This window comes from Melanostigma gelatinosum (genome assembly GCF_949748355.1).
Source record: "Melanostigma gelatinosum genome assembly, chromosome: 18".
NCBI classification, from domain to species: Eukaryota; Metazoa; Chordata; class Actinopteri; order Perciformes; family Zoarcidae; genus Melanostigma; species Melanostigma gelatinosum.
In genome coordinates this window covers 22,615,306-22,640,664 of record NC_136651.1, presented here as the reverse complement: position 1 = coordinate 22,640,664, position 25,359 = coordinate 22,615,306, and the positions used below count along the sequence as shown (strand labels likewise).

General features: G+C 42.9%; 3 protein-coding genes across 4 annotated transcripts in view; 1 reads left to right on the top strand and 2 right to left on the bottom strand.

Annotated features, from left to right (window-relative positions):
• LOC306792816 (early estrogen-induced gene 1 protein-like) overlaps positions 1-10,258 on the bottom strand; it is a gene marked incomplete at both ends in the record, with an annotated part of 88,029 nt that extends 77,771 nt beyond the window's left edge. The window contains one exon of the mRNA XM_079290150.1: positions 10,113-10,258. Within this exon, the coding sequence (XP_079146276.1) occupies positions 10,113-10,258 (146 nt within the window). The remainder of the gene's footprint in view (positions 1-10,112) is intronic.
• Positions 10,259-12,898: 2,640 nt separating this feature from the next.
• Positions 12,899-16,022, bottom strand: naif1 (nuclear apoptosis inducing factor 1). The gene is made up of 3 exons (XM_079290107.1): positions 15,578-16,022; positions 14,981-15,031; positions 12,899-13,782 (listed from the first exon to the last, which is right to left on the bottom strand). The coding sequence occupies exons 1-3, from the start codon at positions 16,014-16,016 to the stop codon at positions 13,250-13,252; spliced, it is 1,023 nt and encodes a 340-aa protein (XP_079146233.1). The 5' UTR covers positions 16,017-16,022; the 3' UTR covers positions 12,899-13,249.
• A 3,109-nt stretch (positions 16,023-19,131) lies between these two features.
• Positions 19,132-25,359, top strand: part of slc25a25b (solute carrier family 25 member 25b) — a gene marked incomplete at its 5' end in the record, with an annotated part of 18,520 nt that continues 12,292 nt past the window's right edge. For both annotated transcript variants that reach the window (XM_079288901.1, XM_079288900.1), the window contains one exon: positions 19,132-19,488. In XM_079288901.1, the coding sequence (XP_079145027.1) occupies positions 19,132-19,488 (357 nt within the window). The remainder of the gene's footprint in view (positions 19,489-25,359) is intronic.

Below are 25,359 nucleotides of genomic sequence, written 5' to 3'. Positions count from 1 at the left end.
CTGAACTGAAAAAAAAAACCTGAACTGAAAAAAAAAACCTGAACGTGAAAAAAAAAAACCTGAACGTGAAAAAAAGATTTGAAACCCAAAAAAAAAAGATTTGAATCTGAAAATATAAAATCTGAAACTGAAAAATATAAGAACTCAAATATCAAAATATATATGAACGTGAAAACTGAAAAAAAAAAATGTATTCGAAAAAATTCCAGAAGTGAATCAAAATTATATTCAACCCAAAAAAACTTTTCATTCACTTATTTTTATTTTGAATACATTGCTGTATTTTGGGACTTTCAGGTTCACATTTTTTTTTCAAGTGAACGAAACTTTTGACCTGGATTTAGCTCCATATCCCTGCACAGCTCGTGTCAGAGGAAACTTCGCGATAATCCTCCAGCTCTCCACAAGATCAGCATTTCAGACACAACAGTGTGCAGACTTAGTCTGACATGCTTGCCTTTCTACCACAGGAGTAATTCTTGAAATATGAAAACTGTAAAGCTTCATTGAGGTTCTGTAGTGTTCCTCCCTCCCAATAAAGCTTCATTGAGGTTCTGTAGTGTCCCTCCCTCCCAATAAAGCTTCATTCATTGAGGTTCTGTAGTGTCCCTCCCTCCCAATGAAGCTTCATTGAGGTTCTGTAGTGTCCCTCCCTCCCAATGAAGCTTCATTGAGGTTCTGTAGTGTCCCTCCCTCCCAATGAAGCTTCATTGAGGTTCTGTAGTGTTCCTCCCTCCCAATAAAGCTTCATTGAGGTTCTGTAGTGTCCCTCCCTACCAATAAAGCTTCATTGAGGTTCTGTAGTGTCCCTCCCTACCAATAAAGCTTCATTGAGGTTCTGTAGAGTCCCTCCCTCCCAATAAAGCTTCATTGAGGTTATGTAGTGTCCCTACCTCCCAATAAAGCTTCATTGAGGTTCTGTAGTGTCCCTCCCTCCCAATAAAGCTTCATTGAGGTTCTTTAGTGTCCCTCCCTCCCAATAAAGCTTCATTGAGGTTCTGTAGTGTCCCTCCCTCCCAATGAAGCTTCATTGAGGTTCTGTAGTGTCCCTCCCTCCCAATGAAGCTTCATTGAGGTTCTGTAGTGTCCCTCCCTCCCAATGAAGCTTCATTGAGGTTCTGTAGTGTCCCTCCCTCCCAATAAAGCTTCATTGAGGTTCTGTAGTGTCCCTCCCTCCCAATGAAGCTTCATTGAGGTTCTGTAGTGTCCCTCCCTCCCAATAAAGCTTCATTGAGGTTCTGTAGTGTCCCTCCCTCCCAATGAAGCTTCACTGAGGTTCTGTAGTGTTCCTCCCTCCCAATAAAGCTTCATTGAGGTTCTGTAGTGTCCCTCCCTCCCAATGAAGCTTCATTGAGGTTCTGTAGTGTCCCTCCCTCCCAATAAAGCTTCATTGAGGTTCTGTAGTGTCCCTCCCTCCCAATGAAGCTTCATTGAGGTTCTGTAGTGTCCCTCCCTCCCAATAAAGCTTCATTGAGGTTCTGTAGTGTCCCTCCCTCCCAATGAAGCTTCATTGAGGTTCTGTAGTGTCCCTCCCTCCCAATGAAGCTTCATTGAGGTTCTGTAGTGTCCCTCCCTCCCAATAAAGCTTCATTGAGGTTTTGTAGTGTCCCTCCCTCCCAATGAAGCTTCATTGAGGTTCTGTAGTGTCCCTCCCTACCAATAAAGCTTCATTGAGGTTCTGTAGAGTCCCTCCCTCCCAATAAAGCTTCATTGAGGTTATGTAGTGTCCCTACCTCCCAATAAAGCTTCATTGAGGTTCTGTAGTGTCCCTCCCTCCCAATAAAGCTTAATTGAGGTTCTGTAGTGTCCCTCCCTCCCAATGAAGCTTCATTGAGGTTCTGTAGTGTCCCTCCCTCCCAATAAAGCTTCATTGAGGTTCTGTAGTGTCCCTCCCTCCCAATGAAGCTTCATTGAGGTTATGTAGTGTCCCTCCCTCCCAATAAAGCTTCATTGAGGTTCTTTAGTGTCCCTCCCTCCCAATGAAGCTTCATTGAGGTTCTGTAGTGTCCCTCCCTCCCAATAAAGCTTCATTGAGGTTCTGTAGTGTCCCTCCCTCCCAATGAAGCTAAATTGAAGCTGCAATAACTTGCTTTTGGCGCCAAACGATATTATGAAGTTGTTCCTTTAACAGCAGACAAAAAGCCACAGAAGTATTCATTTGGAGTGCTGTTTGTGACAAGCTGAATATCTCCAACATTCACTCTCCTTTTAGCTCTGGACTGGACTCTACCAACTGTGCCTGTCTGCTGTTTACTGCTGAGCAGGGAGTATTTTCTTTCTCATATTTGTTTTTACGCAATCAATCAGGTTAGTATCTTCAGGCACTTTTTTCCAACACTAATTGTACCTTTGTCTTTATGAGAGGAACCCTCCCACTCTGCTTATCTGAAGGGTGACCTGACATTTGCAGCCCTTAGAACAACAGGCCTGGAGGCTGTCGCCTGCCTGGGAGGGGCAGAGAATGGCCAGACAGGTTCTGCCACTTCTTTTCTTACAGCCCAAGCTGCCTGCCTTCACAAACACACCATTGTACAAGTAGATACAAGCAATGCTTTCTCTCACGATGAAGCTATGCTTTTATAAGGCCAGGTCACATCTAAGGACGGGCACAGTCTGACTTAGTGACCAATACACGCTTTTTCATTTCAGGGGATATTGTTGGCCGATTTAAGAAATGATGGGAATCACCCAGAAAGAAAGTGAACAACAAAGATGTGGCGGGATTGGAGATTAGCTTCTTGAGACACAAAAGCGGTGTTGAGAGTGGTGAGATGGACGCAGCTAGGTTGGTGTGATTGGGCTCATGTGTTGTCAGTGACGACTGGCTGAGTACATCGCCCATCGTTTATTTTAGTCTCCTCGTCGTTCCACACAGATCTGATGTTTTTCTCTCTTTAGTGGAATCTTAGTCAAAGTTTCTATTGCCTTGTGCTTTATCCAAACCAAATGTTCCACCTCAGCCAAGCACAAAAACCTCTTTGCATTATTTCAACTATATATTTTTTGTTCTGGAGTTTTTATGCACAAATTGAAAATGTGCATAAAACAGGTGGATGGTTGAAGTGAAAGAAGGCTACCACAATCTCCTGATGATTGTGGTAGCCTTCTTTCACTTCATATCTCATTCTCCTTTAGAGTTATGAAGCACAGCTGGTAATACTGCCATCGTCTGCATGGTTGGCTTTAATTGCTTTGTTTTAAGTCCCCGTCCACTCAAGCTTCACTGCGTAAGAAGAGTTTTATATTAGAGGGCTGTAAACTACCTGACTATAACTTCACCACAGCACCACACAGCACCTGCACTTGTCTGCTTATATTCTAATCTAAGTGAATATTTTCTTTTGTTGCCTGCATATCAATTTGTTTTCCAAGAACACTGAAGTTCTGCTACCAATGTGTTTGGGTTAAAAACTCCCACTTGACGAACTCTGTCCTCCCATTGGTTACTCTGTCTTTTATTCTGGTGGAAGAATGTGAGGAATGAGACAGAGTTGCAGATGGGCCTGATATACACACACTCATATGAGCAGACCCATTCAGACACACGCATTTACAGTTACAGACGTTACATTTTGAATCGTTTGAGACAACATGACAGATAGTGCCTGTAATGCCTTTTGGTTGCTATGTGTGTGTTTGTGTGTGTTGTTATTAGAGTATGATGTATAGGTTCTTACATAACAGTGCACTGGCTTTAGTGAGCAGGTGTTTGTCTAAGGTGGCAGTGGCTTCAAGGTTCAACGTGGGATAGAGAGTGATGTATTGGCTGATCCCAAATATGCCCGTCTGTAATCTTGTGAAAGTGAAGCAAGTGTGAAAAACTACAGAATTAGTAGAAAAGGGGTCAGTCAGCAGGGGTCAAGGAATTTTAATGTTGTACAGTATTACCTTGGAACAAAAGATAATGGTTGGAACATTAGCGAAGAGTTATTTCAGCCTTATAATATGATTATCAGACCTGGAATCTCATCATTTTCGTGGCAAGGCAACTAGGCCTTTGGTGTTTTAGGGCAAATATTTAAGGGGCCAAAGGTCAAGAAGCAGCTGGTTTTGGGTGCATCCCTTTAACCAATGAAGAAGAGCATTGAGATGCTTATGAAGCTGTGGCGCGTCTGGTGGAATCACAAGCATTGTCTGGAGTGGTCGGGATCAGCTCCAGCAGCTGGAACATGGCGCTGCTGAAGCTGGCGTCAAACTACAGTCAGACACAGCCTTGTTTTCAACTACACAAGTAAAGTCCATTTACTATTACCATTTCAACTGAAGCACCGAAACACTGCATGAAATATAATTGATCTGCCATTGTTGACGTTGTATAATGAAGAATGTCAGTTTCGGGCTATTGTTAATGTCGTTGGCCTACATGTGCTCATGCAGATATATCGGATACGTGCGGGTTCATTCTTCGATAGCCGATGCTGCCTAACCCTGGTTAATGCTTGGCCTGTGTTACTGTCGCATTGAATGACGTGCAATGCAATTCGCCGCACCAAACCGTCAGCTTGTTACACAAACCAACTTGAGAAATCATAATTGAATCAAGGAAGTAGAGAGTCGGAAACGAGCGAAAGCAAAACTATAGAAACAAACAAACATTTCTAAGTAATGAACAAAATATATAACTGTCATAAAGTAATATTTCTGCCACTTTCCCACAACTGATTGTGAATAAACACTGAATTATCTGCATTCATTCATTATATTATCAGTTTATATATTTAGTTAAGGCTTCTTAAACTACTGAATGATAGAGGTTCACATGTTGAGACTTGTGATGAGTCTGTAAAAAGAGTTGATTTAAAATGTAAATTTAAATGAATCCAGTATCATGCGTAGAGCACTTTTATATCTTACCACTGCATAAGAATCTTTTATAAGTATACGCAATATAATTGTGCCAACCTGTACTTAGATATCATTTTCAATACGACAGCCTCCAACAGGGTGCATGTGTAATCCGCTCACAACGCGGGTTTGTATTACAATACTTATTGACAATAATAATAACATATAAAATATACTTTCACTCTTATAATTGCATTTCTACCTGTTTCTGCTCCCGTTGACATCATGGTGGATTTCAGGCCAGCCAATCAGCTCCTTTCCATCTCAAAACTCTATTTCAATCACAAAGTTATAACTATTTAATCATTTATCTTAAATACACTACATGTATTATAATTGACATACATATTTCCCCCATTATCTTATGTTCTCATTGCACAGCTCCTGTCTTCCTCAGTTGCTCTGCTTCCAGTGCAGCTTGTTTTAAGTAGAGCTTTTATCCAATCAGATCTCACCTCTGTGTCTCTAGGTAAGAACAGAGCCAGAGGCCTGCAGACTCACAAGTGCATCCATGTGCACTTTAAGTGAATGGGGACGATGTTGTTGATTGTCATAGTGTTCAACCAATCAGATCTTTAGTTTGACATGTTGGGCGTATTCTTTGACGTGTCAGAGCTGCTAGCTGGCCTACAAGTACGTCAGCATTACATGCAGCTCATTTTCCAGGTGCAGCTCTGCAGTAAGGTGCAGCGTGCGCTGTGATTGGTCGGTGGGCGAGCACGTGACTAACGTGAAACGAAACTTAAAGTAGCCAACAGAGCTTAGTCGGAGTAGTAAGAGTTCAAATTGAAAGATATGGAAGAAATGACATTTTTTAGCATGTTGCTTGGTGTAGATATTTTTTTGTTTTACCTAGATTTGTTTTTTTAACACTCAATGGCTGGAGGAGAAACAGATTGGTGAGTTGGGATTTAACCGTGAGATTACTCTTTATCAACAAAGAAAGGAGGATGGAGTTTGTCTTTAAGTCAACTGCGTTTGTTTTTTTACCTCTAATATCTGAATGGCCCTCGAGTGTGTAGCAGAATGCATGTTGCTGCTGTTGTTTTCGAGTGTGTTGCTGCTGTTGTTTTCCCGTTAAGCTAGTTAGCGCAGCCTCCCAGAAGTGCGGGGTGCTAACCCTAACCCCAGCTGTTTTTTGCTGTGGTTTATTTTGTCCCGGTTCAGAGGTCACAGCCCGTTGTCTCCTACGTGAGCTCAGTCCACCGAAAACATTATATTTCCCACAATTTAAGCTTCTGCATTTTCCAAATACACTAGTATTATTCAAACGTATTATTCGGTTCGTAAGCCTCGTACCGAACGGTTTAATACGAAGCCGTGTATTGTTACACCATAGAAACAAATAACCGTTGCTGTGGCGCCATCGTGAGGTTATTAGGTGTTTCAGCTGCAGGACAACAGGTATAACTGTAATTAGTGTATTATGTTCACACTGATATGTTTCAGTATGACGTAGCAGTATCGGGTCAGGGTTGTGTGTGTTTCTGACTACGCTGCACCCTGGGACTCCTCACCTCTAGGTGCTCTTACCAACTTTCCTCCTGCACCGACACACAGAAGCTCGTCACTCTTTTCTACTCATCCTGCCCTGGAACTCTGGACGGTGTAGCTCCCTTCAAATAGAAAAGACCACAGCCTCTTGGAACCCCTTGGCTGGATGACCTCACCCGTCCTCTCAGACGAGATTGTGGGAAGAGCGCACATTCATACAACAAGTGTGTTTATGATTCAATTGTTTACTAGAGCACAGTGTGAAATACTCAGTTACAAGAAGAGACCTGCATTCAAATTCTTAATTAAGTCAAAGAACTAAAGTATTGGCATCAAAATATATGTGAAGTGCCAAAAATAAAAGTATGCGCATTATGCAGAGTGGCCCATTTCAAATCAAATATTCATGCTAGGCCCTGATCATTAAATAGTTATTATTGATGTATTAATGCGTTCATCATTTTAATGTTGCAGCTGGTAAGGGTTTAATTACTTCCCATATAATTAGACTACTACTGAATAATACATCATAGTTTATTAGTTGATTTATATTTTGTATTAAGAATCAGAATCTGCCAAGTAGCCTTACTATTTATACTTACTACTACTCAATGTAGTGAAGTTAAAAGTACCACAGGTGCCTCTGAGATGAAGTGAAATAGAAGTATAAAGTTACATAAAGTGGAAATATTCACGTGAAGCAGGCTATCTCTAGATTGTACTTACAGTAAGTACACTTGAGTAAATGTACTTCGTTACATTCCACCAGTGCTAAAAACAAGAGCACTAAGTTCTCCATACATCGAGCCTCTTCCTTTTACTCTCAGAATGCACCAGATTGATGCACTTAACTTTAAAATGTACGTAATGTTTTTTCGGAGTAGCATGCGCCCGGAACCCTCTAAAGCAGAGGTCTACCCACTACAGTCTCACAGAGCCCTGTGGGAAACACTGCTGTCTGAACCCATTTCAGATCTTTGAAGGATTCCCATCGATGTTCAGTGCGCTGGCTGCACTGGATCGGCCTGTTGAAGGTGCATAACGAGATCCTTCTCTGTCCACATTCTGTTGAAGCGCCTTAAAGGAGGAGTTGAACTACAGCGTCCTGTGTTGAAATGGTTCAACTCCTACCTGACAGAAAGAACCTTTTCACTCACAATAGGAAATTGCTCTTCATCGCATGCTACCGTTAAATGTGGCAAAGCCCCAAGGGTTCATTTGAGTCACTCTTTTATCTTCATTGCACATGCTTTATCACGTCCCACCTTGATTACTGTAATTATGGGGTTGACTCATCCTTCCTTTCTCTGCTCCAAATGGTTCAAAATGCAGCTGCTGGACTCATCAGAACTGGATCAGAACTGGATCAGACACATTAATCCTGTCTTGGCTCTCCTGCATTGGTTATTGGTGAAATATAAAGTTTCTTTTAAAATGTTACTACTTGTTTTTAAAGCCTGAAATGGTCCACAATACATTAGTGACCTGCTAAGTCTATATTCTGTCCCCAGGACACTCAAGTCATCCTCACAACACCGTTAGTCCCTCGCTCAGGCCTGAACAGCCTACCGTCCCACATGAAGTCTTGTTCCACCATTGACTATTCTTCTCCAAATGAAAATGTGTGATGCATGTTTTGGCCAGTTTCCTACTAAGACTTTACATGACTGTTAAACAGCCTGGTTTTCATTCCTTTCACTATAATACACTGTTCCACTTTATTTCCAAGAGTGAGATCAATATCTCTCATTACTATGCAGAGTTGGAGCCTAGCGTAGCATACAGACTGGGAGCAGGTGGGAAGCACTTATTAATGATTGTCTACTTCTAGGCAAACAACAGCCAGGTTACAGGTACAGCTGAGACCAGGACCTGTGCTCACAGACCACATCAGGCAACCCACTCGATGGCTGGAGACCCTCCACACAAGTACTGGGCAGATTAAACAACTGTTGACAACACAAAGCTCCCCCTGAAGCCACAAACATGTCATTTTAACTTCTCTTTGTACGAGATAAAAGGAAGGAAATACACTGTTTATGTCGAGCTTTAGAGGTGTTGGTAAGTGTATTTGTTAGCTTTGGAGAGAGCTGGGCTAGCTTTTTCCCCTCTTCCAGTGTTTATGCTAAGCTAGGCTAACCACATCATTGACTTCAGAACCACAAACGCATGAGATTGATGTTGACCTTATCTGAGTTACCAAAACAAAGTAAATAAATGCAGTTTCTTAAATGTTGAGCTGTTCTTTAACCATCATAAAAGTTCAGATATTATTGAGTGGTGATTTGCATACATTTCTTTCTCAGGTAGAACAAATGTTGGTCCTGCTGCCTGCTTTCCTAACCACAGAGAAGGATTAAAACCAGGGGAGAACAATGATACTGGGTATTATGCTCTAAATGCATTAAAACATGTCAAATGTATGTTTGGTCCTTAAAGGATTGTTTATTATTTATTGAACCTGGAGACCTGGCATGACACTCCCAGCAGCTGATTCATATTGAGCCACAACTGTAGTTAGTAAGTCTCACTGAAGGCATGCTGGCACCAACACAGTTCCATATCAAAGAAATAAATGAGAAAATAGAACAGCACTCGTTTTTTTAGAAACATCGTCCAAGTTATTGAGATAATCAAAATACATCATGGTCAACCTTTTCTTTGGAGCTACTAGTCCCTAATCCTTTGTAGTTTCAGTGAAAAGAAGGGCTGCTTTTTCATGCTGAATGACTTCATTCCAGTCGACAACCTCCGGGTCTGAAGAGTGAAGCCAATGCTGAAGAGCCTCAAACTGGCATTCTTTCTGATGGCCATCGAGGGGTGACCCTCTGAATGTAAAAATAAGTTTATGAGTCAATTAGCTCCACCCTCTCATGTCACTCTTAGTTGCAAAAAGCCAGGATGGCGGGGACCAAAGAGCCAGGATGGCGGGGACCAAAGAGCCAGGATGGCGGGGACCAAAGAGCCAGCATGGCGGGGACCAAAGAGCCAGGATGGCGGGGACCAAAGAGCCAGGATGGCGGGGACCAAAGAGCCAGGATGGCGGGGACCAAAGAGCCAGCATGGCGGGGACCAAAGAGCCAGGATGGCGGGGACCAAAGAGCCAGGATGGCGGGGACCAAAGAGCCAGGATGGCGAGGACCAAAGAGCCAGGATGGCGGGGACCAAAGAGCCAGGATGGCGAGGAGTAATCAACGAAGATTTTCTTTGGTCGAGGACAACCCTAGTGAACAGACCCTGCAGAGGTCTAGATGGTAAGAGAAGCTGCCACTTTGAATCCTTGCAGCAGAGTGAATGATTTTTGCTCCCTCGACAACTTTGCCAAGGAGCCCTTGGGCAAATTACTTAACCTCAACATAGTCCCACAGAGAGGCTGTGACAAGACTGTGGGCAGCTCCCAGTGTGAATGTACGCCAGGGTGGAGCTGAGAAGCAGCACAAAGGAAGCTTGCAGGAGACATGAGGGTGAAATAACGAACTGTGGTGAACTAAAGGTTGAACTGCAAGACATGCAGTTTCATACCAGTTTTACAGCCGTACCTTATCTGAGGTGGAAAACTAACAGGTCACCTGTCCACTCCTACATAATCTAGTCCTGCTTTATTTGTAGAACACAGCTTCAACTATTGAAATGGGAAAACATGTATTTAAACCCTGTGCAGAACAATGCAAGTGTTCCATTTAGAGCAGGTTAACCTCAAGTGTCGATTGCATGCAATATAACGTTAGCTTTCAGCAGGTTGGAACAAGGAAGTGACATGTTGTTCTAAATACCTGGATGACAAACTGGCAAAGTCCCCGCCATCAATGAGCCGGATTTTGCAGAAAAGCACTCCGTTGACGAAAGGCACTGCTGTCAGCTCCTCCAGTGTAAAGTGCACTTGAAACTTGAACTTCTTCTTTTTCATCAAAAAAGACATTGTTCCCAGCTGCTCATTGTATGATGATCACCAATGAAAACTGAAGTAAAATATATTCATATATATATAAATATATACTGTATGTGGATTTAAAGTGGAGGCTGGAAGTCCTGCTTTGCTTCAAGGTCCGTCATCTCTGAAGAACTGTTTCGACCTGGAATTGAAGAAACACACTTTGTAAAGTTATAGCCACCACGAGATGAACTCTGTTTCATTTGTAACTGCGTGGTAAGAGTTGCAGCGGTGACAGCTGTGGAAATCACGTGTTTATTTCTCTCCCGCCTTTAGTAGAAGACAACACCTCGCTGCTGCCGTAGTCCTGCGTTCCATAAAGATGACACGCTGTCACACGCTAGAAGATGTCTGCTCGTCTTTCTCTAACACGAACACGCTCCCGGTGCAGATTTCTGCCACGCAAACACTCTGGGGCTCTACAACAGCCGCCGTATAAACGTCAGCAAACCTTACCGTCGCGCCGGTCTGAGGCTCCTCATACGGAATCAAACGCTGCACAGAAGCGCAGTCTCGGTTTCAGTACATCTTCAACAACTTTTCCCTCTTCAGCGGAGCTCACGAGAAGTCAGTCAGATCGGCTCCGTGAGCGTCTCAGACCTCCTCACGGGCCAGTTAGGGAGCGTCCACAAAGTGTGAGCAGAGGTGTGTAAGGAAGAGGATCACCTGGAAGGAAACCTAACAATAACATAGACAACATGTGCATGTCTGAACATGGCCTACAGCCTGTGTACATACAGTGGTGTATAAAGTACCCAAAAGCATACTTGAGTAAAAGTAAAGATACCTTACTGGAAAATAACTCCAGTAAAAGTCACCCATTAGAATACTACTTGAGTAAAAGTCTTAAAGTATCTGATATTTATTTTACTTAAGTATCAAAAGTAATTTTCTGATATTAAATGTACTTAAGTATTGAAAGTAAAAGTACAAGTAAATGCTGTTAATAAAGGGTCAGAATTTTGAGAATGATGAAGTTTATTCTTTTAAGTGCTGTGGCACCATGACCAAGGACATGGAGCTGTGTTGAACATAATTGGGTTGGCTGTGATCCATCCAGGAGCAACAATGTTTAACATAATATATTGTACATAAGTATACTTTTGCATCTACTATGAACTTATCATCATAATTCTCCGAAAAGCAATATGACACTATGAAGGAGTTGTAACAGTGCGTTTATAAGTATGCTCATTAGACTAGAGGATGTAGAGGCCAATGCATAATATTATGTTCAGCAAAACATATCCACTTGATGCATCAGGTCAGTGTTGTGAGAAAGGACACCTGCCTTGTAAACTCCTATGGGCCTGATTTGAACACAACAGACAAAGGTTTTGCTCAAGCTGAATCTGCAATTGGGCGACTGCTACATCATAACTCCATCTGATCATCCACAACATGACTCAAATATCAAAACATGATCAATACTAAAGCAGCAACACAGTCATTACTTGAAACTGAAAAATGTCCTGTTCATCTTCAAAAGACAATTCTATTAGAATGTAAAGAAGCTACATTGTATTAGAATGTAGCTTCTTTACATTGTATTAGAATGTAAAGAAGTTACATTGTATTAGAATGTAGCTTCTTTACATTGTATTAGAATGTAAAGAAGTTACATTGTATAGAATGTAACTTCTTTATATTCTATTAGAATGTAACTTCTTTACATTCTAGAATGTAAAGAAGTTACATTGTATTAGAACGTAAAGAAGCTACAGTGTATAGAATGATTCTATTCAAGTTATTCCTTTTTTAAATGTTTTAGACGAGTCACTAATCACTTTAAAAGAGTGATTATAGCTGATTTAACTTACAGACATGAGATTGATCTTCTCATGTCACTCTCTTTATACAATGATATAAATTCATTCCCGTTTTATTGATATCTTACGAAAAGTTACTCCTCATTTTTCGCGACGCTAACCCAGCTAGGACCTGAGGCTAGTCCGCTACCCAGCATTCTGCTGGCTGTCTGATACTCAGTCACAGGAAGATGAGATGGATGAAATGAGACTTGAGGCGAACCCAGCGACCACATCTTCACAGAGACCCGACTCCATCCTTCATCCAGGATCAAGCTGCACTTGACGGGCAGACAGCAGCACAGAGAGCAGGACTCTGGTGGAGCAGAGGAGGACTCAGTGTTCACATCACGATGCTCGCTGCTCAAACACAGTCACAGTTCATGGACGATGTTTTCCTCATGTTGAGTTTGTAATGTGAAGATGTCAGCCATGTCGTCTGCCCAGAGGAGTGTTTCTGTTGCTGCTGGTTACAGTCCTTATGATGCAAATTCAGAAAGTACACGACAGGAATGTACTCCAGTTTTTGTTGCTTGTCATGTTTTTACTTGTGTTGAAAATGGGCTACAACTGCATGTCGTTGTGCATAGTAACAATAAACCATCCTTAAATCCTTCAATTCCAAATTATATACAAATAATTTCACATGACACAGATTTCATCCCAATTTGTAAATGAATATAAAAGATGAAACTAAATCTACATCAGATGCAACCTGCTTGTACACACTGACCTCTTCTGGTTGATGAACAGCCTTCAGTGCACACTAACTGAAGACACGTCGGACTGCTCTGAAACAAGACTCACTATGCTTCATCTGGTAAACTGCAGAATGACTTGAAGAACTAAGAATGAAATGTTCAGCCCGCAGCAGGTGATGACTGCTGCAGCTTTGCATTCAAAAACGTATTTCAACATTAAAAACAATGTATTAAATAACATAAACTCGCTGCTAATTAATGACAGATTATAATTTTCAAGATAACCTTTTCACTGCTTCTGTGACGAATCATAAAACATAATTAAGAGTCTACATGCTCACCCCAGGGAAACCGTAGACAAGCTTTTCATTGTTCTCTGAAGTCTGCGTGCATCTCTGTACAAGGCGTGCGTGCGCACACACACACACGCACACACACACACACACACGCACACAGTCTATTGTGCCTCCTCAGGTTGCTGTGGAGGAGGTGGAGGTGTTTTGGCTCTGCTCCTCTGTTCCTGCCCCGTCAGCTGTTCCTCCTGCTGCTGAGCTGCTGGGGTTTGCAACCTCATTCCCACTCTGTAAGAATTTGCGCAGGTCTTTGAGCGCGGGCCTGAGCATCTGAACTAATGCCAGCAGGGCAGCCTGGGTCCCTTCCAGGGCCTGGGCCTGTCGTTCTTGGGCGAAAGCCTGAGCCTCCTGGGAGCGCCGCATCATATGCAGCAACTCGTTCTGGCCCTCCAGGTGCTGTGCAATCTGTCGGATGTGAACGTTGGTGACTCTCTGCTCCTGCAGCAAGCGGGCTGAGTTGAGGGCGATGCGGCTCTTTAGCTCCTGAGGTTTGGCCTGACCCTGAGGAGGAGGAGGGGAAGCTGAGGATGAGGCCAGCATCCCCACTGGAGCCTCAACGGCCGCCACCACAGTGGGAGTGGAGTCGCTTTCAGTGGTGGTGCAGTACTCCACCACGCCTCCGTCCTCCAGGGTGTGGTAAGTTGTTTCAGCTGGAAACAGAACAGGAAAAGTGTTGTTTTTCTAGTTATGAGTAACTTTGCTCAAGGGTGCAAGTTTCCATTCAAACCGCAACAGTGAACATATAGTAGTGAGCTGCTAATCCCCATGTCACTCACAGCAACAGCTGAGAGTTCAGCCTTTGGGGGAATGTGGAAATGTGCTATTCTGCTGAGGTGAAAAGGAGGAGACCAAGAGCACTTTCCTGTCTGTGCGTGAAGAATGGAGCTGGAGTCAGGATGTGGTCTAAGGCGGAGCCAGGGGGATGGATGTCAGGTTTGAATAGTTTCATTTGGCTGGTCATAAATATGCAAGTTCATTCATCCTGATATTATATTTAACCCTCCTCTTTGTTGAACCCGCTGACTTTCTACCCATATTTGAATCACATTACTAACTTTGTGTACGCGTGCGTTCATTTGACAGACCAGCTGGTTCTTAAAGTCTCAGAATGAATGATGTCATTGTGAGTAAGTGAGGATTGGCTCAGGGTCAGTGGCCCTAAAACAACATCTGGATAACATCAGGATGTTGAAATGATGAACAGAGAGAGAGGATGTGTCTCACTGATGATCTATGATCCAAATGTTTCCTGTAAGGCGCTAAAGAACACACATGGCTGCTGACTGATCTTTAGAGCGCCGACAGAACAGGAACTTAGCAGAAATCGGTGTGGACACGGCCCGCTCAAAGTCCTTCATACTACAGCACGACGTCGACTAACTGCATTCCAGACCTCTGTTTAACCTCCCAAAATCAATATTCAAATGTTTTAGTCAAGATGACGAGAAACAGTAGTGACTGGCACCATAAGAGAGGACAACCCAGTAAATGATGAAGTAAACTGTGAGCCACTTATCTGTGATATGAAGAACGAGATGCATCACTTTATCTCAATCTTGATGCCATAAAACTGAGGCTGGTTCGGCTTGTAGCCCTAAACAGACTTTGTTGAACAGAAAAATATTCAAAGAACAGATTCTTCTCTCATGTATCTTCATATAAACCTTTGTGCCTCTGATGTGTGCTATCACAGTTTACAATGATCAGAAATCTGAAAATAGAATCAATCCCGTGTATGCAGAGCTTCCTGTAATGTGTCCTTTCAACCAAGAAACTGACTGATCTGCAGGCGTCAGGTTTATAATAACATGCCGGTATGGAGGGAGTCTGCAGCAGAAATACACTTACCATTCAGTGGCTTTGCTTCATCACAGACTGTACCTGAGCCAGCTGGAAGAGCTGCAAGATAAACACAGAATATGATGCTAACAACACAACAATCGCACAAAAGGATGAAAGAAAATCGAAATGCAATTATTAGGCTAAAAACTAAAGCATGTGTATGGTCCCTCTGCACATCTGCTCTCATCAACGCTTCTTTACCAGGTCTGGTTTCATTGGTTCTATCAGATCATGTGATTCAGTGACTCTAGTCTATGATCATCTAGAAGAGAGTCTCCTCTCAAGCCAGCAGTCACTTTGCATGTTTTCTTGTCATTGTTTTGTCAAAAGCTACGGTAAGTCATACAACTTTTCCACCGCTGGATATTGCATTGAATCTTCCAGAACACATGTTCATCTTGCTCATCCTCTCAGTCCACGTTAGAGATGAATCCACGACTCTCTGTACTCATCAGCAATAAAGCCTTCTACGGGAGATATTCGGTGTCTCAGGTCCATCGGACACTGTCTAATCGCTTCTCACCGGAGGAAACACGTGCACTGTCCCTGCTTATTATTGCAGCATTACCTGGAACACTCGGAGTGAACACTCGGTCTACTTACTCTCTGCTAGTGTGACGGCGGTGGTCACGGTTACAGGTAAGCTCATCTCAGCATCCGAGTCTCCTGCAGGTAAGCTGATGATGGTGGCCTCCCCCAGGAGGTTACAGATCCTCTGCTGCATCGCAGTGAGGATGACGGGAACTGGAGTGCAGTCAGCGGAGGTTCCCTCTATAGCAGCCCGCGCCTGGGCCACTTTCCGCCGGACCTCGGTCTTCATGTCGGACCACTTCTTCTTCACCTCGGGCAGCTCTCTGGGACAGGTGGTGACAGCGTTCACCTTTTTCAGGATGTCCACCCACGCGTTATTCTTTGCCATGTGGGTGACTCCAGCATTGAAGTGGTTAACCAGTGTGTGTTTTTGTTTCTCTATTTCTTCTACAATAATTTCCACCTCTCTCTCCGAGAAATTCATTTTTCTCTTTTTCGCGATCGATGCCATTATTGCAGAAATTCCTCTTTTGTTGAAGTAATTGTGCGTATTGTACGCAAAAATAGTAGGATTTACTCAATTGATGTGCGCAACGTAATGGCTTCCAGAATCGGCTTCTTCTTCCTACTAACGACGCTTACGTTAGCTGGGCGTTTAGCCCCGCCCACTGATACCCCATTGGTTGAACATCTCGCGGTCATGCTTTACGCTCTGTGACTATTGGCTGAATCAAACGACAGTACTCAACGAGCTAAATATATTCATCATTAATAATTCCATTATCTCACTTTATATTACAGTCCTAGTTGGTGACTATTAGTTGTTTTATTCTATTTTTTCATTTCAACATTTCTGTAACAGTATGCAGGCTTCAAATAAACACATCAACACATGTTTTAAAGGGCATATAAACCTACAGTTCTAAACAGGCCTTACATTTGTACAGCGCTGAGTGAACCACTTATCTGTGGCATCAAGAACGAGATGCATCACTTTATCTCATTCTTGATGCCATAAACTGAGGCTGGTTCTGCTTGTAGCCCTAAAAACACTTTGTTGAATGTGTCCCCAACGTTTTTTTGCTAAATGCAATTATTAGGCTAAAATTTGCAAACACATGTGTATGCTCCTCAACCATTTCCCTCCTAAAAGTACTAAATTACTGAAGTAGTGCCCTTTTAGATTACTCCTTAAATATTAACAGTAATGACATAAAGACTCATTCTCCATATCATTTATTATAGTCCTTGTATTCTGTCGTTTTGTTTGTTTGTGTGTGTGTGTGTGTATCTATTTACACAATCTTAAGGCAATTTTTGTACACTTTCATTTCACTTTTTTAAATAAAAAAGTGAAATGAAAGTGTAAAAGAAATGTATTCGTTAAAAAAGATAACCACCAATAAACGTTTATTGTTCATTCATTGAAAAGCTAAAATGTTAGTAACCTTTGCAAATTCATATTTATGTGTAGAAGTCAAAGTGAACAACTTTTACCTCTAAATAATTCAAAATATTGGACTCTGTATCAGTGTCCTCTGCCACAATGACAGAGATGTCATACAGCCATTGTCACTGTTGGGGGATGTACAGTGTGTATGATTTTCAAATAAGCATGAAGTCACACAAGAGGGGCACATAAATCCACGTATACTTAGTTGTAGCCAAGTCGCTTTGCTTTCTGGTATAGTCAATAAAGGGACCATAAATCTTAACAAATTTTCATTATGACTCAGATGCAGAGTCTCCTCCAAATAAAGACCGGAAAGCATATGATTGAGCCACAGAAACATCAAAGTACTGGCTCTCATGCAGTTCTGTGGAGCTTTCGGAACAACCCAGAACAGCAAGGACACAGTGTGGATGGACTTATGGCATTTTATGTTTTAACAAAGTAACAGTTAGTAGTAAAGTAGAGACATTATGAATTCTATTCAAGTTTGGTTTTTGATTGATTACTTTCAAATAAACTTCAAAGGCAAAATGATTGAGTTGCCTTTATGACCACGTGTGAATGGGTGAATTGAATGAGAAGAGAATACATAACGAGTGGTGCTGCGTAGAGTCCTAAAACCTCAGAAATTAGTCCACATTTTTGCACTTGTCTCAAAGTCACTGTGTTTCTTGAATGTGTTCATGGTGAGCTGTCTGACACTAGGTCTGTGGTGGCACAAGCTGAACTGATTCTATAGTTTAGTTCTCTGATATAAAATAGGTCAGTGAACACCCGTCTGGTGAATTTAGAAGCGTTTCGGTGACTTAAAAAAGTGTCTGAATGAGACGACTAAGCGTCCTCACTAGAACACTGTCCTCCTTTAGCTTAGTGGTGGAGACGTGAAGCCATGTGACCGAGGTGGAGTTCCTTCATAGCCTAACGTTAGCTTTTTACTTCTGCTGTATTCACTCTTCAATGATCATAAAAGTGGTTATTTGTGAAGATTATCTTGATAAACAAAACTTCTAAATATCATAAATATTTGTTTGACACAGAGATTATTTTCTGCAATAATCCAAAATCCAATGGAACAATCCTATTGGCTTTTTGTGGAGGAACCCAGTGAGGCTGACTTCTTGTTGGCCTACAGAAATACGTCATCCCTGCACCATCCTTGCATATATATGCATATATGCAGACACATAACGTTTACCATGCTGCACAGAATATTTCCTTCTCTGGAGGTGATTCTGGGGAAAGCAGGAAATCCATTAGATATCATCACTGTACTAACTGTACAGTTAGTACAGTGATGATGGCTGTATTTATTAGTATTAGGAGCATCATAGAGCCTCAATAGTTTCGGGAATTTAGCAGCAAATACTAGCATAGAATTTAAACATTGATAGAACTACATAACCTTACATGTGTTGGTATTCTATATGAATATTGTAAATCATTAATGCTACATTTATTCATTGACTACTCGTCTCTCAGTTTGTAAAACTTTCTACGTATTTAAATTGCCGCCCAAGTACTTCCTGGATGTATATGAAGTCTTTGTGAATCACGTGGCGATCAGGCATTTTGAACTTCCGTTGACGCGACTTTGTCTTTAGCCGGCTCTGCCTCACCTCGCTCCTAAACATCACTATTCCAACCAACGACGATAACGAGAACCAGCCAATCAGAGGCAGAGTAGGGCGGGTCGTGCCTTAGACATAGCAGGATTCTTCACTTAGTCAGCGGGCCACCGGCTTGTTAGACTCGAGTACGTGTGTCTTCTCTGTTGGCAAGTTAACGCATTTACAAACACAAACATCTTATTCAAACTGGAACCTCATTTTTAGAGACGGGCGATACACGAGCTGTGTGTAAAGTCCACCGTTGGATGCTGTGACAAAGCGCTGGCAGCTCAGGCTCCCCATCTCATCACCGCGTAACGTTCCACCGGCATCTTCCATTTCGGTTAGCTTTGCGTTGGAAACGCTAGCTAGCTGAGCTCTTTCATCAACTTAAACTAGGAGGAACCATTTTCGTCTCAAGTGAATTCCGCAAATGTGTTCGTGGTGAAAAGCGGCGTTTGTAAGCTAACCGGCTTCTGGTAGCTTTTCCGTTCAGTGCCTGTGAAGTGGAGGAGATGTGACGTGGTGGTCGGGTAACAGTGGCCTCTCTGACTAAGTGGACGCTCATGATATACCAGCAGGGTTCGCTGATGCCTCCTTTGCTCAGCAGTGTAATCTGCCAGTGCCGATCGGGCGAGACCCACCGAGGGATCGACCCGGGCGGTGGAGGCGGGCACAGCGAAGAACCCTCCTCAGCTGCCCCGTCTAAAGCAGTGCCCCAGCAGCCCGTCGCTGGTGACTGCCACGCGGACCCCGGTCAGTCAGCGCATCCATGTGACATGTGTGGAGGGCCTGAGCAGGAGCACCGACTAAAAGTGTTGTTCCAAGTCCTGGACGTTAACGGTGATGGAGGCATTTGTGTCAACGACCTGACAATTGGACTGAAGAAACTAGGAGTACATCGCACTGAGCACGAGCTCATGGTAAGCGGACGTATTTCAGCACACTTGTATGAGGAGTTCTGTTTTTGTGAAAAGTTTCCTATGGAGCAGGGTCGTCCTTCAATCAAAGAATCGACCGTTCAATCCCGGTCCATGTCGATGTGTCCTTGGGCAAGACCCCTAACCCCAAGTTGCCCCCGTATGGTGTATGAATGTTAGTCAGTCCTGATGGGCAGGTGGCACCTTGCATGGTAGCTCCTGTCCTGTGTGTGAGTGGGTGAATGGTGGCATGTAGTGTTAAAGAGCTTTGAGTGGTCGGAAGACTAGAAAAGAGAAGTAGAGTTTATTTACCATGTAGCATCATGAAGCAAAGCACACAGCTGCAGAGAGAAGTGCCAAACTGTAGAGATGGACAAATGTACATGACAACAAAATGCAGTAGACATATTTGGGGGAATGTAAAGTCATAAGTAAATCAAATTTAAAATGTTCATATGTAAGTTACAGAGCAAGCAGTAATGTGTAGGCCAAAATACATGTGGACACCTCAGTTCAAACTGTGGTTGGTAGCAAAGTGAAAGGTGTGTTGGAGGGTATGGGCCTGCTGTCAACAGCATTACAGTGTCATTGTAAAGCAGGTTAGTGAAGCGCTCCAGTACTCATACTAGAACATACAGGTATGATAATTCATCGTCTTTTAATGGAATCATTTTGTGATGAAACGATACAAAGAGATATGGTGATACACAATTCTGTTGTCTAAATTGATAACAAGCACTCACTAACACACATTTCTCAGAATGTCTGATTATTTTGCACTAAAGTTCTTAAATAATTAAGAACATGTATGACACATCATGCAGCAAGCTACTTTGCAGAAGTAGTACCTGAGAGTGAGTCTCTCAGACTGGACTGAAGCAGATCTCTTTGTTTGTTGCCGATGGTCACATAATCCTGGATCATGTGACCTTCTACATGACATTAGACACAGTGGCAAATGTCCAAGACCTCCGAGGTCACAGGATGAACCTCTAATAACATGCATTTGTTCACACTGTTATGAACGACGTTGTCACTACCGCCTACTAGCATTGTGGGATATGTTTGCTGGGATCGTGCCACTCTTTGCATAGAGTAATATTTCACCAGAAATATTGCAGTTCACGTACTATTGGTTTCATACTGAGGTCTGGGACACTAACACATTCCACATACTGTAGCGTACTGAATAGCATGTCAGTATGGATTTTCAGACGCGCCTCAGATATTGAATGCCACTATAGATCTGTGACCTGTTTTTAAGGATTCCCGTGGGAACCTATGCGCTTGGGGCTGAGAGCCACAGATGGGACGGGAGGTTAGAAAGTCTGTCAGGTAACGATTAGAAAAGAAGTAATGATACCAGCCTGTCCATTTGATGTGTAGTGATGTTCCACTGCTAACATGTCAACGATCGCTCGTACTGGTGGGGAGAGACTTGTTGCACAAGTTGCGAGTAGGGCCTTGCGAGTTTTATATTGGACATGCTGTTATTGAGAGAGCTCCTGTTTCTGTCAATAGTCAGTTGCTCTGGGATGTAAGGTACTCTGTAAGCAGTGCAGTCAGTGGACCAGTTCTGTGGAGAGCAGCTGGAAGTCAGGAGCCTTTTAACTGTAGTTTTCCCAGCGGCAGGGACCCAGTCCGTGTTGAGACTTCTAATAAGGCGGAGCTCTGTTGTCGGGTGGATGGGATCGCCTGCTGCAGGCTGACTGGGTGCTTGGAATGACTCAGGGGGAGTGCAGGAGGATAAAGAGGGAGGGAGGAGGGAGGCATCACTCAGCAGATTTTCTACTGTGAGGGAGGTGCCACCCCTGCTCTTCCCCAACCCCCTCCTTCTACTCTGGCCGACTATTGAAGGAATTAATTAATTTCCATCCTGCAATCCCGTCCTCTATTGGCTGAGGGGCTCGTTCCATGGCTCGACAGGGTAACCTGCTAGTATGGGCTGCTGTGATTGGTCTGGCTCAGCTGCAGTGAGGATGCAGCTTTCTGAAGGCTCTCTGCTGCATCTGTCCGGCTGCTGATACTGAAGCCAGCTAAGTCTGCTGCTGCCATCATTGAGTCATTCTCCACATGAGATACTTTCAGTGTGGAATTCTACTTTAAATGGAGAACTAATCATGCCTCAGAAGTGTATGACAAGAGTTCGATAGGAGCATTTAGTTATTATCTGCTTCTTCTGTTACATGTCTGTGGACCCGAGCCTGGACGTCTGTCAACTGAGTCATCTTTATGAGAAAAAGATCGAGTACCAAGATAAGACCGAGACACTGAGCTGGAGCAGTGAAGTGGGAGAAAGTGGAGGAGCCCTCTCCACTGTCCCACGTTGTCCTCAGCTCACCTTCCTGCTAGTTCAACTCTCTGATTTCAGCCAACAGAAACCGTTAAGTGTCGTTTGAGTAGAGGGCAATCAACCAGACACCCTAAACCCCAGTTTGAGGATGATGAAGACTTTCCTGTGCCAGAACCTTTGTGGCAGGGCGCAGTGTCAGCCTGCCCAAACTCCGCTGCCAGGGGAAAAAGAGACTGAGGCTCCTGAGAACTGCAGAGATCTGCAAGCTGGTCTCCAGGAGAACACTGCAGACTCCCCTGACCGTAACAACATCAGCAGGAGTAGTGTTGCTCCGAAGAAGACCACAGTATTCATTGTGATGACACCACCTCCAGATCAGGTAGGATAGAGCAGGTGGCTTGACCTCTGGCTTTCATATCCAGCACCATCAAGTCAGGGATTTAAAATTGATTGATACATTTATGGGCGTTCGTGGTCTTAATTGCGTGAAAGCCCCTCGCTGAGCTCAGTGTTGTTAACCTGTACTGACCCAGTGCCTGCTCACTGAGCTAAAGGCGCTCCCAGACAGAAGACAGCCCTTCACTTTGACATGGACTCTTGGTCTCATAGCAGCTCCACTGGCGCTGCTATGAGACAGTGCCCTGCCTTGCTCATGGGTACCTCAGTTTTGTCAGTCAGTTCAGAGCAGTCAATACAAACTGAAACAGTGCTGTTGCTTACAGTTTCATGTCCTACGATTAAGTGTGCTACTGCTGCACATGGAAATGCATTAGCTTCCATCTTATTTAGTCCGTAGTGCAGAGCGTTGTTTCACATGACTGCAGTTAAAGGCAATGGGAAAGTTAAAGCTGTTTTTTCCATTATTTGTATTTCATTGAAAGCTGTTCTGAAATGGATTGGTGAGTGAGAATGATTTGACATTTAGAGGTAAAGGCCACTGCAACCAACACTGTGAGATGTAATAGCTGTGAGTAACTCATTCGCTTCACCTTTGCTCTGCTCACCAGCAGCAGAGTATCGAGTCAATGGTGCTGCTCACTGGAAGCTATGACCACCATTCTGAAGAACTGCATGTCAGTATGGAATGGTGGACGCAGCCAAGACTTCAGACCGCTTAACTGTGAGCACACTTCTATTTTGTTCACTCAGGAGAAATTCTAAGTCTCGCCAACAGATATGCTCTCAATTTAATTCAATTCAATCAACTTTACTTTTATAGTCCAATATATCAAATCTGCCGAAGAGGGCTTTCCAATATGATCATTTGACACGACAATAATACTACGAATGACAGTATAACTGACCGGGTCCATTCTGCTGCTAGTACCTTTACCTTTGATACTCAAAAAAACTTGCTGCCAATACTTACATTACATACTTCTACTAAAGTAACATTTTGAATACAAACTTGTACTTGTGAGGGTGTATTCATACTGAGCATCTTACACATCTTGACTATGACTATATCTTGACCATCCCACTATGGTAGTTGCATCACGATGCTCTGACTTTAAGAACAGATGTGAAGGACTGAAAAGTTACTTTAAAGTAATGAAATCACAAACTCCAACTCCACTAGCAGTGACGGATCTAATGCAAACAGTTACAGCAGGAAATACACAATATAACAGGACTCCGCAGTCCGCGATGCTTGCGCAATAACACGTTCTAATCGCTACAGCAGGGGTCTCCAATTGGCGGACCGCGGTCCGGATCCAGACCCAGACGCCGTTGTATCCGGACCCAGGACCTAAAATCTATTTTACAGAGCGCTTCTACATTAACCGGCGCAGCTTATTCAGCCGTTACGGCACTTGTTCAGCGGTGCAGGAAATGCACCGACCAATGTGTTGTAAATCACATCACGTGATGCAGCTCAGCCAATCAAATGTGGGTATTCTGACAAGTTTCCTGAATCGAGTGATATGTACACACACCGGGGGAGAGACGAGGAACGAGAAGGAAGAGCAGGAGAAGTTATTTCACATGACGTTCTCCAAAAAGAGAAAGGTGGTACTCGTATAGGTTAATTCTTCACACGGACAGTTTATAACCAGTGTGTCTCATATGTTTAGAGACCGTGACGATTATTAAAAGCGGGAAATGAAGCGACACTACCAGACAAAGATCAACTATTTTGAGCAAACGTACCCACTCACATCTGAATGAAGTCACAGAAAATAAATCTCAGAGCCCAATATGATCAGAATCCTAACACATTACTTCACTGTTCAATGATGTTAACAGAGAGAATATAGCTAAACAAGTGGTTAAATAAACACACATAAAGTCCATGCTCACTCATTTCTCTAATTACAAGATGGGAAAAATATAATATTGTGGCTTTTTTGATTGACATCACTTCACACCTGAATGAACTGAATTTAAAGCTGCAGGACAATTCAGTGAAATTCATTTTTAGTACTTTATTTTAAGATGCACATTTTTGAAAAACTTTCTGTTAAGTCAGTTATTCTTTAATGCAGCCCTTATTGTACTTGAAAGAACATTTATTTATGTATTTCTATGTATTATTTATAATCTATCCAGTTACATTTGAAAACTGAGAATAATAATTTGTTAAAATATAATTGATGTGTACTTTATTTATTTGATTTGACAGTTGTTGACGACACAGAGACGTTACTACTACTACTAGGCTTCTTGAATATATATATATATATGGCACTAAATAGCGTAAGTTAGATATTATTGTAATGTTCCGGACCTTTGCCCGAGGAGAATTTCTCAATCTGGACCTTTTGGAATTTTAATTGAATACCCCTGCGCTACAGTAACAAAAGAAGATACAGGAATAACACACTAACTGACCTAAAATAAGCCCAGATACCAAGATAACTCTTACTGTGAGACGCTTCTTTTGGTAGGATCAGTCCGTCGAGTGGTGGAAACACTCGGGTTGCGCAAAATCCACTCTCTGCAGAGAGGAGGGGATCTTCGGCGAAGAGGAAAGGGAATCGTCCTCCTTTTTGCTGGTACTGTATACATCAACGGTGGGAGAACGGGTCGTAGAAGTTATCCGTTCTCTCACGGCAGGATCCAAAACAAAAATATAAAAACAGTGTCTGTTTGGCCAGCAAATTGAACTTGTGTTCTGATAGGATTTCTTGAGAGGCAAATGTTTCCTTGGAACCTCCTAACACTGAAGATGGAAGAGGAAGATTTGAAGCTCGCGCTTGGTTTTAAACAAATGCCTGTGCCCAGGTAATAAAACCGGTGGGGGGTCCCTTTGGCCAATGAGGGGCCAGCATTAAGTTCTGGCTGGAGCTGGGAGGTGTGGTCTTGGAGCCTGGCATTATCAGACCCCAGATCAGGTCTTTGTTGAAATGAAGGAAGATGGATGCTCCTTTGTTTGAAAAACACATGTGAGGGTCTTAGTCAGCCATGACACCCGTGTCAGACTCAACAGCACCCACTGTCTGTCACATCACTCTGTCCACAGAGCTGTAGGGCTGTTTGTAATAACCGCTGCATATTAGTTCAAGTCAATATCCTTCACACATAATGTTATAGTAAATGCATCATGCTTACTGAAATGTCTTGACATCACGTAAATACAA

What these genes read in the sequence shown, in the direction of transcription:
- naif1 (XM_079290107.1), bottom strand. Translation starts at nt 16,016, where the DNA reads ATGGCATCGATCGCGAAAAAGAGAAAAATGAATTTCTCGGAGAGAGAG. An exon ending in CGCCGTCACACTAGCAGAGA is followed by an intron (nt 15,032 to 15,577) that starts GTAAGTAGACCG and finishes TTTATCTTGCAG; the next exon opens with CTCTTCCAGCTGGCTCAGGT. An exon ending in TGAAGCAAAGCCACTGAATG is followed by an intron (nt 13,783 to 14,980) that starts GTAAGTGTATTT and finishes TTCTGTTTCCAG; the next exon opens with CTGAAACAACTTACCACACC.